At 37.1% G+C, this 18228-nt stretch overlaps 1 protein-coding gene across 3 annotated transcripts in view; it reads left to right on the plus strand.

The window, feature by feature from the left end:
- VPS13B (vacuolar protein sorting 13 homolog B) overlaps positions 1–18228 on the plus strand; it is a 436535-nt gene that overhangs the window by 329815 nt on the left and 88492 nt on the right. For all 3 annotated transcript variants that reach the window (XM_082279593.1, XM_082279594.1, XM_082279595.1), the window contains exon 36: positions 11098–11505. In XM_082279593.1, the coding sequence (XP_082135719.1) occupies positions 11098–11505 (408 nt within the window). The remainder of the gene's footprint in view (positions 1–11097; positions 11506–18228) is intronic.

Below are 18228 nucleotides of genomic sequence, written 5' to 3' on the forward strand. Positions count from 1 at the left end.
TGTATTAAGGTTATCAATTTAAAATACACAATTTAGTTTTCCAAAATACTTAAAAATATAGCATTTGATGTTGGGAACACAGCTCATATTGTCTTTGGGTGAAGCAGTAATCACTTCTGAATATCAGAGCCTAAGACATCAAATTGAGTAACCAGTGAATGAGACACACATATTTGGCCCCTGACTATAAGTACTGTGGTTAAGTAGCTTGAAAAAACACATTTTGCACACAGGCAGAAGTCTCAAGGAAACAATAAAGTATGTGAACAACCTCATCATTGCCCCTTTTTTTTGGTTTTCCATGCTATCTAAAGACATAATTTTAGGGAAGACTTTTAAAACCACTTGATAACGCAGGGCTTTTGTTATATTGATGTATATTTGGGTACATTATTAGGCCTTTGAATCTTCAGACCTACTGCATGTTCTGGTGCCATTTGAGAAAAAAAAAAAAGATTAATTGATAGAAACTATGGCTTTTCATTTGAATCAGGAACAGCACAAGATTGGTAAAGATACCTCCTATCAGGAACATTTTATCACTGCTGCCAGAATGGTTTTCTTTTATCCTTCTACCCCCAGTTACGTCCTCTGTCTCCACATTTGTCAGATTTCCATATTCCCAGACCCTTCATTTGTGCCCTCCACTTCTCTCAAGGTGTTCTCACTGTAGTTTCCTGGCACAGCCTTTATATTTAATTTATTACACACCTGAAGATGTTTCCCTGATGCTGTCCTGTCAGTAGGACAGATTCCTAACTAAACTAGCAAACATGGAAGTTGGTACCAGCTTGCAAAGTGTATATTCACAAATAGTGCAAGTGTCCACCCCAATTTCACCAGTTCAGTCATATCTTGCATTAGTGGTAAATCTCTCCCCTCTGTAGTGTTTGGCTGAATAAGGAACGGGAAAACCATAAATTAATGCATCATAATCTTCAATTTATTTATTCTTGCAAAGCATTTAAAACTTCAGAGATTTCTTCCAGGATCTATTCTTAGCCAAAAGGCATTTTTTCATTATCTTTTTGCTGCTAATTGGAACAATCATTACACATGACTCAACAGTAATTTCTCTGAATTTTAATGAAGTGTTTGCCAGTGTAGTATAACAAAACAGCTCCACCCTCCCTTGCAGATTTTCCTAACCTCAGCTGTTACCACTATGAGATCCTCTTCAAATAAACTAACCTTTACCAAGAAGCCTTCCTTGGGGGATGGAAGTTTCACTGGATGAGTAATGGAAGGCTCATTCTGCTTGTGATTGCATCAGAACAGCACATGCAAGGAGTTACAAGAGCTTGACAGCTCCTCAGCAGGCTACTGGAAAATGAGTTACTAATTCCCTGCGGGACAAGAAGTCCCCTAACCACAGCTTCTTCCAGGGTGAGGTAGCTTGGCCGTCAGCAGGCCTGGAGAAAGTGTTACACCACCAGATCCTAACTCAGCTGGCAATTGTTTTTTGAGGACAAGAACCTCAGCAAAAATCCCAAGAGCTATTGCAAGGTCAACAAACAATATGTGTGATGGGAGACAGCTTAGCTAATAAATTGAATAAATAAAGGCACCACTGGAGTAGAGTTATGTTGCAGGCCTTGAAGGCTACTCTTTTGGTGAATATCTGGCAAAGAATGCTGCTACTAAGTGACCTATTTTCTAATGACATAGTGTGTGTGTTTTCATACTCATTTATGTATATGTGGTTTATAACTGTAGTAAGTAAATTGCTGAAATGCATTATATGTACTAGGAGGTGCTGCCTCTTGGTTACAGATGATCAACTGTTCTGAAAAGTCAGCACATTTTTGAAAGCTGTGCCTATGCAGACAAAAATCTGGTGTAGTAGTTGGGATAACTATACAGTTTTCTGTGTCAATTTTAAATGTTCAAAGTTCAGTGGTTTAACTGTAATGCCATTTTTCTTTCAAAATACGTTGTTGGTGTGCTGAGGTTAAATTTCAAATATAAGAATCAAACATGCCTATATTTTATAATGCAAAATACTATCGAGCAGTTAACAGAAAAAGTCTTCAAGTGGTTCCCTGTGTTTGCTGTGTTAGACAAAACCAGTACTCCTTGCAAATAGTTTGTCAGCTGAAGTAGATAAGTAGATAGTGTTCCACAGAAAAATCGTATGGTTTCACCACACAGGAAACCAGGTTGTCAGTCTGTATTAGCTCAGAGATCAAAAAACTACAGCAAGTAGCTAAACTTGGAAACCACTAATTAAATGAGAATAACAGGATACATTAATGCACTTCTTGCCACATGAGTTGATTATTTTGTACATTTTTGGCAACTAAAGAAAAACTATATTTCTTCCAGATTTAAGGTAATAGGATCCTAGGAGAAATAAGCATTCATCATCAGGCCTGTGGGAACAGACCTCAACTTTAACCCCACAACATATTAAAGGACTATTCCTTCTCTTTCTATAGAAACTAATTATTTAAAACTTTTAAAATTCCATTTACATCACTTTACATGACCCTCTATCTTTTATATTCAGTCTGTTACTGGACTGTGCATCTAATTCTTGTCTAATACATAGAAGTGAACCATTTATTGCTTCAGCATTAGATACAGATCATTAGGTGAGGAACAAATATGACCATCTTGTTTTAATAGCTTTTGAATAATTACTGTCTTTACCTTCTAGTCCTCCTTCTGGATTTTTTTTTAATCACCTTTTTTAGCTATAAAAGCTGTCTTTTTGATGCAGTCTTTCTGGATGCAAATGATACAAAACATGTTTATGAAGTACAGCTTCATACAAATTGCCTTAAAATACTTACACACCAATTATAGTTGCTTTATACTGAAGTCCTCTTTCCCAAGTAGCTTCTTGGAAAGGCATTGGGTTAGATGTGAATTAATGGAGGTCCTTCATTATTCATCTTTATAAATAATTTCTGCAGAAGACAGTATCCAAATAAACTAAGCAATGTGTCCGTCCCACTGAAAGATAAAGTGAGAACTGGTGGGTTTCTCTTTCACGCCAGTCCCTCCACACATGATTTGGGCTCCATGAGGGACACAGCAGGGGATCTAGGCTTAGGCATAAAAAACAATAATCAGAACTGCACCATGGCACTCTCTCCAGCCTTTTTTCCCCACTGTTTGCAGAGGCAACAATTGTATCCATTACCAAGGTCAGTGGTTTGGAGAAACCTGGAAAATAGCAGCTACTAGAAACCCACTAGAATAATATCTCCAGCAGGTGATAGATTAGTTGGAACAAATTGGAACCATTGCACTTCAGCAATCCTGGTTTCTTTCAAGCTGTTTTAAAAATGTCGTCATTTTAATACACAATATCAGCCCTGAGGAACAGTCCACAGCAGGTTAATTTGAATCATATGATGTATCACTGCCCTCAGCTGACATGAGCTCCGTTCCATGTGTGAAGCCATAATAAATCCATTCCCAACCGAGGCAAATTCCCTGTGAGAAGGTGAACTAATCCAGGCCTCACACTGGCATGTTAGCCCTCCATAATTGAAAGCAGGGCCACCTGTTCCCAGCACAGTTAGCCTATAGAGAGAAAATTAGCATTAGATCAGATACTTAATATATTGAAAAATCATTCATACTGCTTGCAAGTTCAGCTGTGTGCTGCTTAGCATGACATCATATATAAACCTAGGAATGTGCCCACTTGATCCCAGTTTAACAGTTTTGTTAACCATGGTGTTTGTTAACTTTGAAAGGAGAATTTTTTGATTTAATGAGAGCTGACACGTGAGAAGGGGAACTAGCCAGGGTGCAGACTTTTCTAATTAACTCTGGGTCATTTGCAAAACTTTTGAGCTTTCTAGTAGGTTTTTTTTTCCCTTTGCTCTTTTACAAACAAGTTTTTAAAGCACTGACACTGTAGCCATGAAATTATATTTATTTAATTAAGAGGGCAAAGAGAAATATTCCAAACAGGTGTACCAGCCTGTAGGTATTGCTTTGGATTTGACACATCTATTGTCTGTAATATCAGTGTAATAATGAGTAAAATTATCAAAGTACCTTTCTAAAAGCAGTGTCTACAACACTTACTTTAAATTTAGTTTCTTATATGTCTGAGTACTGAAAATGAAAACTGCACAGTGAAACCACATGGATAAGTTGGTAAATACTTTCTTTTAATTCTTTTAACACTTATGTCAAACATTTGCTCCATTTTCTGAAACCTTCTTTTCTTCTTTTTTTTCCATGTGTGTCTTAATATAGATGTATTATTCAGCAGCTAAGCAGAAAACAGAGAGTTAGTATTTATGGGTTCTTTTCTTTTTCACAATTGTGCTCCATGACCTGGAACAATTTATTTCATCTCACTGTATTGTGCTTCATCTTTCCTGACTCTCTGTTGAGAGAGTTAATGTTTCCCTTAGCCAGGCTTTTCCTTTCATGATAGTCCCTCCCGATGCCCCCATTATAGTTTTTGGCCTCACCACCCAGCCCTTGACACACTTCTGAGCTGTATTTGGTAGCTGCACAGTTGCTTAATTTCAGTCAGCATCTACTGACTAGCAGTAACCCTCCATTGTTTATTAATGGTATCTTTGGTCTTCTTGACCTACAAGAATTTATCCTGATTTACTTGGACAGTTTTAAAAAATGAATAGAGTTGCATCACTCTGAGCCTTGCATGAGATCTCAAAGCTGGGCACTGGCTAGCTGGAGCTGTTAATGTCTAAGTGTCACCTTCATGTAATGTCAATGACATACTATGTCATGGAAGTAGGTGTTGTTCCCCCTGGGGAGCACCCGGCATGGCTCAGGGTGATTAAGCTCCCTGAAGGCTGTAGTTTGCCATATTGGCCTTGGAGAGCTCTTTCTGTGGGGCTGCAGCACACAGACACCAGTAGGGAGAAATACTGAGCAGTGACTACCAGTCTCTTCTAGACTAACTGGCATCTGTCCCACAGAAGCAGAATGCAAGATGGACTGCAGATGGCCTCTGAAGCCTTGTCTCAAGTTTCTTCCTCATTTTCCCTTGATCCAAATTGGGAATGATGAATTAGAGGATAAAAACAATTCGTTTGGATTCTTCTTGCTTTTCAATTTCTCTTAATTTGTGTCTCTTTTGATGCCTGACCAGAGACAATTGAGAACAGTACAACTAGTCTTCTCTTTACATGTCTCTTTCCTATTTTTATAAATTTAATTTTTGCAATTCAGCCATTACCCTGTTGCTGAAGGGCCACCCTGACTCCAAATCAGGATCAGAGCTCAAGATTACCTTTACCTTCCTCAGATTTCCTCTGTTTAAAGTCCCTACATCAGGATGGGTGGCTGAGGAAGAAAGAATATCAGTGCTGGTAAAATGTTTTATACCATCATCTGCTCCTCTCCTGTTGAGGACTAGGAAATTAAATAACTTAAGAGTTTAGGATAAATAGTAGTTTCTTCTATAGAAGTACTCTATATTAAGAAGTTTAATATTTTACAGCCTTCTTTTTTACAGCCGCCTTGGAGTTGGGGAGAGATCGATCCATGTCCAGCCTCAAGGAGAAAGACCTGGTTTTTTTCTGTATTAGCTGTAAGAAGTAAAAGATCCACTGCTGAATGAGAGTTACGGAAAATGAACAAATTCTTAGAAAATGGCATATTTTTCTCTCTCACACTTCAACATTCCTCAGTCTTCAAAAAGATCCCAGTATTATAAATTATGGAGTCATTAAGGTTGGCAAAGACCTCCAAGATCATTAAGTCCAACCTTTGACCTAGCACCACCATGTCAACTAAACTATAGCACTAAGTGCCATGTCCAGTAATTTCTTGAACACGTCAAGGAACGGTGCCTCCAGCACCTCTCTGGGAAGCCCATTCCAATGCCAAACCACCCTTTCAGTGAAAAAAAATTCTTCCTGATGTCCAGCCTGCACTTCCCCGGTCACAGTTTGAGGCCATTTCCTCTTGTCCTGTCATTGGTTGCCTGGTAGAAGAGGCCACTCCCCACCTGGCTCCAATCTCCGTTCAGGATGTTGTAGAGAGTGATGAGGTCCCCCCTGAGCCTCTTTTGCTCCAGGCTGAACACCCTCAGCTTCCATTCATAAGATTTACTCTCCAGACCCTTCACCAGCTCTGTTGCCCTTCTCTGGACATGCTCCAACACCTCAATGTCCTTTTTCTAGTGAGGGGCCAGAACTGGACACAGCACTCGAGGTGCAGCCTCACCAGTGCCCAGCACAGGGGACAGTTGCTGCCCTGGTCCTGCTGACCACACTATTGCTGATACAGGCCAGGATACCACTGGCCTTCTTGGCCACCTGGGCACACACTGGCTCATCCTCAGCTCCTGTCAACCAGCACCCCCAGGTCCTTCTCCAAGACGCAGCTTTCCAGACATCCTTCCCCCAGCCTGTAGCGCTGTATGGGATTGTTGTGACACAAGTGTAGGACTCACATTTTGCCTTATTGAAATTCATAGACTTGGCCCATTGATCCAGCCTGTCCATATTCAGCTTATGACTAATTTTCCTGGCATTTACTTTCTGGTATTCAAGATTAAGAAAATACTATGATAGTTTATTAGTCATAGAAGTAGTAACATTGTCTACATTAACTTATGTCATATATATTAGAATAAACCCACTGACTTCAGTAAGAGCTGGAATTTATCTGGAGCAACATGCTAGGAGCTTTTGTTATTTTTGTGTTGCTTATTCATCCTTAACCCTCTGAATAAAAAGTCCTTTTGAGTAATATCATTATCCCAAGTTCACAGATGAAAATTATATCTTCCCAGTACAAATTTGAATGTTATGGAGAACAAGGGTAAAATACTCATAACCCTGAATTTTTTTTCTGAAGCTCTAAGTAATAAAATGTCAAAGAAAGAAATTGTTTCAGACAGAAATTTCAGAATGCTGCTCATAGGTTTTCTTTTATAGTTGTTATGATTTAGTTCAAACAGGCCATATTGAATCCATTGGGTTTTTTGTAATAGATTTCAAAATACATAATAAATGTAAGTAATATGATGACTAATGGGTCAAGTGAAGTTGGAACTTTTAAAATGAGAAAATAGCTGGAAACGGTTTTCAGGAAACTATTCCAGTTGATTTTTGGTCCCCCACAAGGTGTACATTAACATAAAACTCCGTGGAATCGCCTCTGGGATCTGAATTCCCTCTCTGATTTCATTATTCCAAAGTGTTTCTTTTTTGTTCACTGTTAAGTCATCTCCTGGTGTGGTGGGAGCATATAATAAGTGTAATTTATTTATATTTATCTAATCTCCTTTTAACTCACTAGTTGTTTCATCATTCTGTTTCCTAGTAGCTGTTCAGAAAGTTGTAAAGTCTAATTAGAAACTAATAATTGAAATACATGGATTTACTGGGTAGTCTAAAGAGAAGTAGTGAAGAAATTGAGGAAGTGAAAGAACAATTCAAAGTCTACACTCAAATGCTATACTGTAATAAAAAAAAATTGCTTTGATACCATCTAGTTCAGTTTGATTTAAACATAACAGAAATAACTCTCTTGGTGCAATCTATTTGCAAGCACAGTAATTTTTTCACTTTTTTTTTCCTGGAAATAGATAACAGCTGGCAAAATAAGTTATTGCTAATATGTCTTAAATCTAAAGAATGCTTTGGGTTATAATTTTGGTAGCTAGTCACTGGTAGGCAAAGGAGAAGCTCATGTAATTGAGGAGTTAAAGGCAGCTTTGAGCTACCTTTTGCACTGTCTTGATTCTGATGTAATTTTGGACAATTCAAAGAGTTAGTTGAGTTACAGGAAGACTGTGTTTTCCTACAGGTACAGAATTTGCACAGTGTTATGTGCTGTTCTTCCCTAGGTGTTTAAAATAATCTAAAAAAAAGTTACACTTGGATTTTGCACCCCAAGTATTTTATTCCAGTTGAATCTGGGTGACTCTTAAGTTTTAAATCACTTTTTAGCCTATTTTGACTGTCTCGTGAAGCTGCTGAACATCTATCTTAATCAACTCCTATAAATAGCTCTGCATATTTCATCAGTTTGCATTGTTCTGTCCATCACTTAAATATATTTTCCTTAGTAGGAATGTTAAAGTTTCTTTTATATTACTAAGGATAAAGTGTAAAAGAGGTCAAAGACTAAAGATTGCTCAGTTGTGGGTTTTTTTTTTTTTTTCTTTTTGAATGTTTTACTTAAAATGCCTAAGAATCTCTTTACATAATCTTTAACCAGTTGTAAAAATAACCTATATCATTATGAGATAGTTAAAATATTTGCAGTGAAGGTTCCAAAGTTGCATTTTCTGCAATTATGCTTCTGGCTGCCACCACATTCTGTCAGAGCTGATTTAGTGGATTATAATAACTTCATACAAAACTTTGTCAAGTTATCAGTCATGACAAGATTTTTCTGTGTGACGTGCACAGTTTCCAAACAGAAAAGAGGGAAGTCATTTGCATTTCTCTGGTGTCCTGGTGGTCCTTTTTTTATTGCCTTCTTGGATGAGTGGCCAAGAGCAGTGATAAATCACAGACCCAGGTGCCGAGTATGTTCCAGCACTGAGCTGCACCAGCACCCTATGTCTTCTCTGCCCTGGCCCAAGAAAGCCCCAAAAAGAGCTTCTGCCTTTGTGTTTATCTCCTTTTCAATCTTTCACACTCAGTTTGCTTTTTGGATTAAGCCCTTGACACCTCTTGTGTCAACTTATGTCTAAGAAGATTTGGGGTGTCAGGGAGCTTTGTTGTTTTTTTTCCCTCTTCTGGGCTCTATTACCATAGAAAAGTGTTGGCAATTGTATGTGCATTAGATAAAGCAGTTAGATGTGAAAGTTGCCATACCAAGGAGTAAGGGTCCTCCTTTACTAACTTAGAAACTTAATTATTTAGCAAAAACAATAAATAACATCTATTCTATTTTACTCCTTTTTTGCTACATTACTAAAGGAGAAATTTAAGTTGATAAGGCAGTTTGGTTGGTTTTTTTAACATTTCATTTTAAAAACAGTCCTTTTCATTTGAGTATTGCAGATAAATTAATGTCATAGTGTCACATGGGTCTCTACTTTCTTCCTAACTCCTTTCTCTCTCCAAAGGAAGGAGAGGCCCAATCATGTCTGCTTAGAAAGCAAGCAAATCTTGGGATATTCCAAGTGCCAGGAAGGGTGGGGAGTTTTTCCGAAGTGTTACGACATTTTTCTTCCCATGGTTTTAATTAAAAATGTCAGTATATAAGGATTTTGAAAAAACTTCCAAGTTGATCTTGTATGGTTTTGGATGCCTGAAAATCTTCACAGAATCACTGAGGCTGGAAAAGACATCTGAGATCATCAAGTCCAACCTTTGACTGATCAGCACCGTGTCAGCTAGACCCTGACACTAAGTGCCACGTCCAGTTGCTTCTTGAACACCTCCAGGGATGGTGACTCCACCACCTTCCTGGGCAGTCCATTCCATTTTTTAACACCCCTTTCCAATCCTGCTTTCTTCTAATGCCCAGTTTCCTAGCTTTGGTACTTGCCTTTCTACTAGACTCACATATTAGCTAGTGTTTTGCCAGTTCCTAGTTCAGTGTGGAAGGCTTTCAGTGCAAGAGAAAGCATTTTCAGAAAACCATTAATTAAAATTAAAAGTTACTGTTAAGATAGTTTTTCAGTCTTTAATTTCAGTTAGCTGTAGCTTGTGGAGTATTGCAAACATTTTTCTAACATTGTTTTGGATTTTTTAATTCAGCTATGACAGACCTTACACAGCCATTAATAAATTTCTCTTATCTTTGTAGAAAATGTGCCAGATATTTTTGGGGGGACGGGATCAGAAAAGTACTTTGTCATGTGCCTGTGAGTCTCTGAAGTCATTATAAACCTGTGCTTAAAAGCAGCTCTGAAACTCTGCCCCGGCAGCCCTTTACCGTTGGTCTAAAAATTTACCTAAAGAATGAGAGAATCAAACTCATTAGTTTGCATCAATGTTAAGAGTAAGATGTGATCCTGGACAACTTGAAACTTCGATGAAATATTCATTAATCTGTGTAAAACCTTCAACAGACAGTGTTTCCTGTATATATTTATAGTGAAATTCAAAACTAAGTAGTGCTGTTTGAACATTTAATCTAGTTTAGATATATGCGCAGAATTTTAATTACTTTTGGTTCATGGGATTGGAGCAGTGGCAATCAAAGGGAAAAGCACTTTTCCCCCTAACCAGAATAGCTGTCTCATTACTGGTTAAAAACTGAATTTGCAATGAAAAATCCTAAAAACTCAGTTAAAAGCTGGATTTCTGTAAGGAATTATGTACCGATACTGCAGCACAGAAATAAGTTTCGGCCTTCATGAAGTCCTGCTTCCTATCTGTGAAATAATTTTTGGTAATTCCTACATTTCAGCTACTAAGATATTACTATTAACAATGTTGTTCATATTAATTGTGATTCCTAAAAATTCTGTGAGCATTTTAGTAGTCTGAGAAATACCAAAATCCTTTTTGGTAAGGAGATGAAAAACATTTTTAAAGTAATAATGATTTTTTTAAAAATTTAAAAACAATAAATTATTCCAATCTCTCTGGAAAATGAAGAAAACTAGACATACCTCAGTTTTTGTATTTGCTTTTTATTTCACATTTCATCTTGAAAATGCATTGAAGACTGCTGCATATGAGCTGTGTAGGGAGCAACAGAATACACATGTTATTCACTCATTTAAATGTGTTGAAAATGTTCACTGTTGGCTTTGGAGTTTAGTCAAGTAGTTCTTCTGGGTATAAAACTCAAGAGAATGTGAAGTATATTTTTATTCTGACACAAAAGAACTAATGTATGTACCCTCCTACACACTCAAATAAAGTGTGTGTCTTTCGGATAGCTGTGGTGATCCCTGGGAAGAAACAAGGAGATTAAGATCCACATTGTGCCACGTTTTTTCCTTTAAAACTGTATATAGTGAAAGTTGCTTACAGTATTTTTCATTATATTTTAATTCAGATTTATTGCTAAAAATATTGTTTTGTTATGTTTTAACATTGATTTGGTCCTTTTAATGAAACATGGTGGAAATATTATGGAAAAGTTATTTCCACTCAATGCCTAATATTTGCACGCAGCTTGAATAATTGCACCGCAGCTTATCATATTTCTTTCTCCAATTCTCCCCTACAGCTGACATAAATGTGGACATATCAAAACCATTGAAGGCAAATCTCAGTTTTGCCAGACTTGACCAATTAAACCAGTTCTTGAAGAAAATCATAACCACAAATGACGATGTGCCCAGGAAGGAGGCTGCTCCATCAGCGGGCATTATTCCAGATGAGGATGTCACTTTTATATCCAGACACCCCAGTACGAAGGACTTGCTACCTGCTGTGCACACCAACGCTGTGCAAAAGGCTTCAGTGCAAGAAAACTTGTGGCAAGCCCTTTCCTGCTTCCAGAAAATTTCCATTCACACCGTTCAAATGGTTGTTTTGATGGAAACCATCCCACATCCCAGCAAACCTTGTTTGTTAGTCTCTTTCTCAAACCTCAGTGGAAGCCTGAATATTAAAAGTGGACATAAAACTGCAGGTAAGAGGCTTTTTTTAAAGTTGGAAGTGCTACTGGTTTGTCTAAGTGGTGGTCTAATGACCATTTCAAAGTGTGGGGCATTGCAGGGAACTGCTCTAGCCAACATCATAAATCCACAATAGAAAATAGCAAATCCCTGATAGACTCTATTACCTGAGTTTTCCTTTCAGTGAGGCAGCACCCAAGAATGATTAATTTTGTCATTAATATCCCCCAGCTTGTAATTACTAATTTATTGATGGAATTCTGGCTGAAATAGTGGTTATGAGAACCTCTCCTCTGGTATTCCAATAATTTAGCACATAATTCAAAGGGCAAAATTTTGACAGTTTTCACTCTATAACTAGATTTTCTTGTTAGGACCTTTGTTTCTGTCTTTAAAAAATGTGAAAATAATTGTTCAGAGCCCTGACAGGTGCTACTATGTAAATATTGGGTCATACTGTTTTTCTCCTCCAGATTTACGAAGTTTTCAATTTTTACATGTTTCCTCTGCACACCTGAGAGTCACACAGGGAAAACAGGCACTCTGGCCTCGTTAATGAAGCACTGCAAGGAAACGTTACACCTCGGGTACAATTAACCAGATACCAGAGACTCATTTAAAATGAAGATATTTTGAGTGTCATTGTAAATTGTTTTATTAGTATTTCAATAAAATTAATAAGATGGCATATTTCCACAGTGTGGAGAAGAGCCAGATGTAGGTAGTTGGCAGAGTAGCTTGTGAGGTAAAATGGTCTGTAGCTGAGAGGAACAAGTTGTTGGCCAAGCGAGGTGGTGATTTATATCTTTTTCATTAGAAATATTTTTTCCTCAGGCCAGCAAGTTTCAGTTCTTCTTTATTGTTTTAAAAGTTAAAAATGAAAAATTTAAGGTTCATAGGACGTGAAAACCCGTGAAGGTGCCGGGGCCTGAAACTTTTGATTTATCCATTAATAAACAGCAGTGCAGGCAGGAACAGTGCCTGTGTTCCCACGCTTTTCCAGTCGGATCACAATTCTAGCATAGAAGGCACTGCAACTGAGTAAAAGCCTTTATAATGTGCTTTAAGTAGTTTTAGTTTTGTTTCTGTGTAATAATCCTCTTCCCTTCCATTGTTTCGCCTGTATCGTTTATGCGTTATCTGTCCCATGGTACGTTATGGTGTCCACATCATGCTTTGGTGTGTCAAAGCCCGGCCACTCCGTCACTGTTCTATAAAGCAATTTGGCAAACTCACACTGTATTTCACTTACCCTGGAGTTTTCATCCTCCCAGAAGGAGGACGTACCTTGCCTTGCATGTTAAGCCTCAGAAACATTTTCAGCTACAAGTTCTGTTTCTTAATTCTTCTGTCAGTCTGAGGAAATCAATCTTTATTTTACGTGCTGTAAGCCATACATGAATCTTCAGTATGGTCATAGTCTGGCAGGCATTGTGAAGTAAAGCAACACTGATGTCAAATCTAATGAAAACGGACATTAGTTATTCTATATAAAGAACTTTCATAACCAGACAATTAATAGACATCAACAGACAATTTTCACATTTTTTCCAGTTAAAAATGCTTTATCTCTACTTTATAAAAAGAAAAATACATCTGCATGAGGTTTTGCATACTGTTGTGATGGTGCAATAAATTAAGTTTTAATAAGAGCAAAAGACACACTTCCACGAAACTGATTGAAATTGTCAAAAAAACATTTAAGTAATTGCTTGGAATTTTTTTTACTATTTTTAATCTGAATTTAAAGTGCTGATAGAAACCAAAGTGGAAATTAGAACTTCAGGAGAGGAGATAAAATACTTAGTGTGGAGGAAATGGTATCTTGTGTTAAAATCCTTTAGAAGAATACCACAGTTGCAAACTAGAGTTGTTTTATTATTACAACATAATTATGCAAGCTAACTTAATTTGTAAAAGTTTGTAGCTGTGTCTTGATAGGAAGGAGCATTTAAATATCTCTGTTCTTCACTACTGTTCTTTTTATAAAAGGTTTTATAGATACACCTTTTGAGCTGAACAGGGTTAATGTCAGAGTTTTTTTAATAGAATGAAGCTAATATGTGAATACTTCACTGTGTCTTTGATTTTACAGTCAAGTAACTATTGTGACCATCTGCAGCAGCTGCATTTTACGAATTATTTGCTGAACCAAGCTAAGCGCAATGACAAAAGTAGTCATCTCAGATGTACTGTTAAAACGGAGGAAGAAAAAGGAGCACTGCTTGCCTTTTGTACAGTATGGCCATCTGCTGTACAGATGTTATTATATAGAATGACTTCAGATACAATAATTGTAGAAAATTTTCATTAAAACCTCAACAATTTGCACTTGTTTACTTGAATCTGCATAACTCCCCAGTGAGACAACACAATACGCTTGGGGTTTCTTTGGTTCTCACTAGCTTGCTCTTTGATCCTTTTTGATGTGCTGACTTTAATAAACATAGTTAAAAACACTGTTCAAAAACATCATGGAAAAAACTACAAAGGAACAATTATAGCAGTAGAAACTACTCTAATCCCTTACTTACGCAAGCTATTTTTAGTGAAATATGGTTTTTTACACGTTTTATGTGGCAGTGTTTTATAAACAGTGTAAACGGCCCCTTTTCCAGATGAGTTTTAATGCAGGAGATGAAGTTGTTTTGTAAGGAATCCTGTTTGCTAGGAATTATTGAACAAAAAAAACCCTTGCAAGAATATATATTGTCGACATTTTTCCTCCCTTATAGGGGGAAAATAAAAGTGCATGACCTTGTGTATTGCTTTCATTTCTTTTCAGCTGAAATTAAGAAAAGAGCTTGCTATCCAACTTTTTTTTTTAATTATCAGTTTTCTCTCTAGACTTTACTGGTTTAATCATGGAAACTACAGGCATTCTGGTTTCTTTTTTCTTCTTAATTTCTTACAAAACTAAAAAGTTTTAGCTTCTGAAAAACAGAGGGGCTAATTAGTTCAATGATTTCACTTCCAAAAAAATAAATTGTAAGTGTTGAACACTCACATTGCAGTTGGATCAAACTAAAACAACTCTATCTCTATATATCTGCTGCGCTGTTGTTCAACCCCAAACCTTTAGTGTGTCAAGGGACTTCATTTTTTGGACATTTTTCAGGTTTGAGTACAACAGTTACTTGTAATAACATGGTTACTATTTCTGTTAGAATACTTATGTTCCTCTCTGTACTTATGGTTAAATACTGAGTATTTTGGTTTTAGTAAGGTAACACTGTTGTAGACTGTGTTGCTGTGTACTGGCACAAAATGAAAAATAATAAGACAAAAACCCTCTTTAAAAAAAATTACTTTAAAAGAGGTTACCATTATCATTTTCCTGATGCCCTTAAGGGTAGAACTTTGTCATACTGATGTTCATTTTATATTTTGTGGCTTGGAGTTACAAGTTAAAACTCGTACCCATTTTATACAAGTAAATACCAAACACTTAATTTGGCAGCTTGTTTGTACTGTTGATGAAAACCCCAACTCCAAGAACTGTTGTTATACTTGTTCAGTGATTTTTGTCCTCTGAAGTATGTGGCATCTTCTGTAAAATGCTTAGAGCCCTAGTCCCATGTACCCAGTCAGATCTGAGATCACTTGGTACTGTGCTTGAGGTGTGTGACTCCTTAACTCTCACATTGCATTAGAACTAAAATAAGTTTTAGCAAGAAATACTAGAAAACAGAATGCAATTCTAAACATATGGCTTTCAGTTAGTTTAGGTTTGTTGTTGAAATTAGCACTACCTACCTGCCAAAAGAGCAGATAAAGCAAGAGAAGTTGAGGACCAATCTTTCCCCAAAGTGAAAGACAGCGAGAAGCCTGTAACCTCTCAGTGGAGCTTTATTTTACTCTGGCTGAACATGGGAGGGAAGTCTTGCTGTTCCGCATCTGAACTGAGAGAGTTACGGATATAAAATATTCCAAAGATCATACACAGAATTCCCCAGTCCTTTGTCCCATATGTAGAGATGATTACTTTAGCATATAAATAAAGGGGGAAAAATAAACACTAGTTGAGCCTATGATAATTGCAAGTATTTTTACTAAACCTGAAAATAATTACATACTTGAGATACTTTACAGAACTATTAGAAATTAAATGCAGATATGAATTGGTATAGAGCAAAGACCAAACTTCGTTTTGGAGTTAACTAACTCCCTCGAGAAAACTCTGCTAAGGCGTTGTCATAGCCTTTGTATGCTGCAGATATGCAAGCTAGCCCATGGAGAAATAAAACTTTAAATTAGATATGACTACCTAAAATAATATGCAGCAGTAACAAGCCATTTACAACACCCAGAAGGCGTTTGTTACTTTTAGAAAGAAATATAAACTCTTTCCAACACTTGAACAATAGGAAATTAATTCTCTGTCAGTAAAAGCCAGAGGACAAACTAAATATTTAAATGGCCACTGAGGACTGAGGTGGAAGTGCAGCTTGTAGACAGCTATACAAATCACTAACAAACCTTAATGAATATTGGGTGTGGGCATCAGGGTCCTGTCAGATTTGACACCGTGTCCCAAGTAGCTTAAACACAACACTCAAGGAAAGGTGGAGACCTCATCAGGTCTCTAACATCTGGGATTTTATTTGTCATTTTGGCATATCCTGCAAGCGCAAAAGAAAGAGTAAAAGGGGATTATCCTGACAATGAAATGAGTTACTGAATCTTGTGATAATGAAAAGCAGAAGAATTCTAATTCCTTTCTATAGTCCCTGAGGTGGAGGTGCGTTTATAGTTCTGCAGGAATATAATGTAGTAGGGAAGAACAGATGGCCTAAAATCCATGAAACAAGACACCATCTAATCCCAGGACTGAGTACCACTATTAATCCTGGTCAGATTCCCTACTGATACTTTGTAATAGGGTTCAGAATTGCTACTGATGAACTAGCAGGTTAACTTGAGAGAGTGGAGTAAAAAAAAGAATAAAAAGTTCCTTGTAGGTTGTTTATTCAAGACAGTGTGCACTAATTTTGTAGAACTGCATTTGCAGTTTGAGTAACTCAGCTTTAGAAGTATTTCCGATGAAATTTTCTTCAGAACAAATATGGTAGGGTTTTTAATCTCTTGAGTTTTTACTGTGAAATTGATTACCTATTTTTTGAGATTGGAATTTCTTTTGATAATGGGATCCCAGTGCTGTATGTGGCGGTAGTAGGTGATACAGTATTTACATGGAGGTCAATTTTATAGATTGTTTAAATTCATGAGAAAATAGATATAACAGTTAAAGCTGGATGTTTTCTTTATACATTTTATGCTTTCTGTGATGTTCTTCCAGTTCAATCTTCATTTTTCAGTGTGAGATAAAGAACACAGAGGTTAGACATTATTTCTAGTCTTAGGGACCAGTTCCTTAAGCAGTTTGAATTGTTGATATACTGACGTGTTTCTTCTTTTTCTATGTCAAGAATATGTTTTTGGGATGAAATCACTAGCTTGCTGCCCAGAAAAAAGGTGCAATTTCATAGGAAATTCAGGTTACCCTAGCCATACATTTCCACATGCTGCCTTGTGCTAGCTCAGTTACTCAGGTAGCTGATCATTGGTTGAGTTGAGGGCACTCACTTCTCTGAAAACTAACCCAGCAATAAAGAAAAGTTTGCAACAAGATTGACTCCTTCAGCTGGCTCACTGGAGAGGTACACTTTAATGACCACGCTGGCACAAATGAGAATACAAAATATACAAAGGAGGAGGAATGGAAGGGAGAAGAGTGGAATAAGCCTGGACTTGGACTGTCCTTGATCTTCAGGAGCCACATCCCAAGAGTAGAGGGAAATCTTTTTGGTTTGTGTGGCCCGGGTTTATCTGTCAAGCCTTGGACTTCCACAAGTATAATTGGCTGGGTTATAGAGGCCCAAATAGAGCTCAGCTGCTGCCAGGCACGATCTTCAGAATGGTTTATTTATAAAGAAAAGTTACCCTCTAGTTCATGGACAATTTATTTTACTAAAGCAGTTGAAATCCACTGGATCAAGTGTAAACCCAGAGGAGCAAGACATCAAAGCTGTAACTCTAAATCAACTCCGTGGTGATTATATTGGGCTACAGTTTGAGTGGCATCCCCTATTTTGTAACACTTCATTTGCTGTGCAGTCATTCAGTGTCTGATTTTTCAGTTGTGCTAAGTATCTACAATTTCAAAGATCAGTGAGGTTTGTAGGTACCAGCTATCTCCTGAAAATAAACCAAAGTTTTCAACCAGCCACCTAAAATTAAGATGTGAAAATCCATAGATCTTTTTGTAAATTGAAGCACATCTCCATGCCCATCTGTAGAACTTGAGTAAGAATGTTTAGCTGCTTTTCTGAAACCTGCTGATTTCTAAAAATAAAATGTTTATGATAAAAGAACCAAGTACTACTCATATCAATATAGCACTCACTTTTGACAGCTGGACTCACAGATGCAAAATGAACACTATTTTTGTTGGTTTATATTACGCATTTTTCTCCACGTAATTGGAATAACATAAGGCAATATCGAGCTTTACAAATATATTCTGAATTACTGTACTCCAAAGACAGCCTGGACCAGTAATTAAAATCCTTTTGGATCTAAACTTCAATATGCCCTCTCTGATCAGGTGTCACAAAATCCAAAATTACTAAATCACCAAGTGAATTGAGATTTTTCAGTTATTTAGTATGCAGTAGTGTAAAGAGCATGATGTACCTGCCCAGTTATTCTTTAAGGGAGATGAGCTCATTTCAAAT

The sequence above is a fragment of the Coloeus monedula genome (genome assembly GCF_965178545.1).
Source record: "Coloeus monedula genome assembly, chromosome: 1".
Taxonomy (NCBI): Eukaryota; Metazoa; Chordata; class Aves; order Passeriformes; family Corvidae; genus Coloeus; species Coloeus monedula.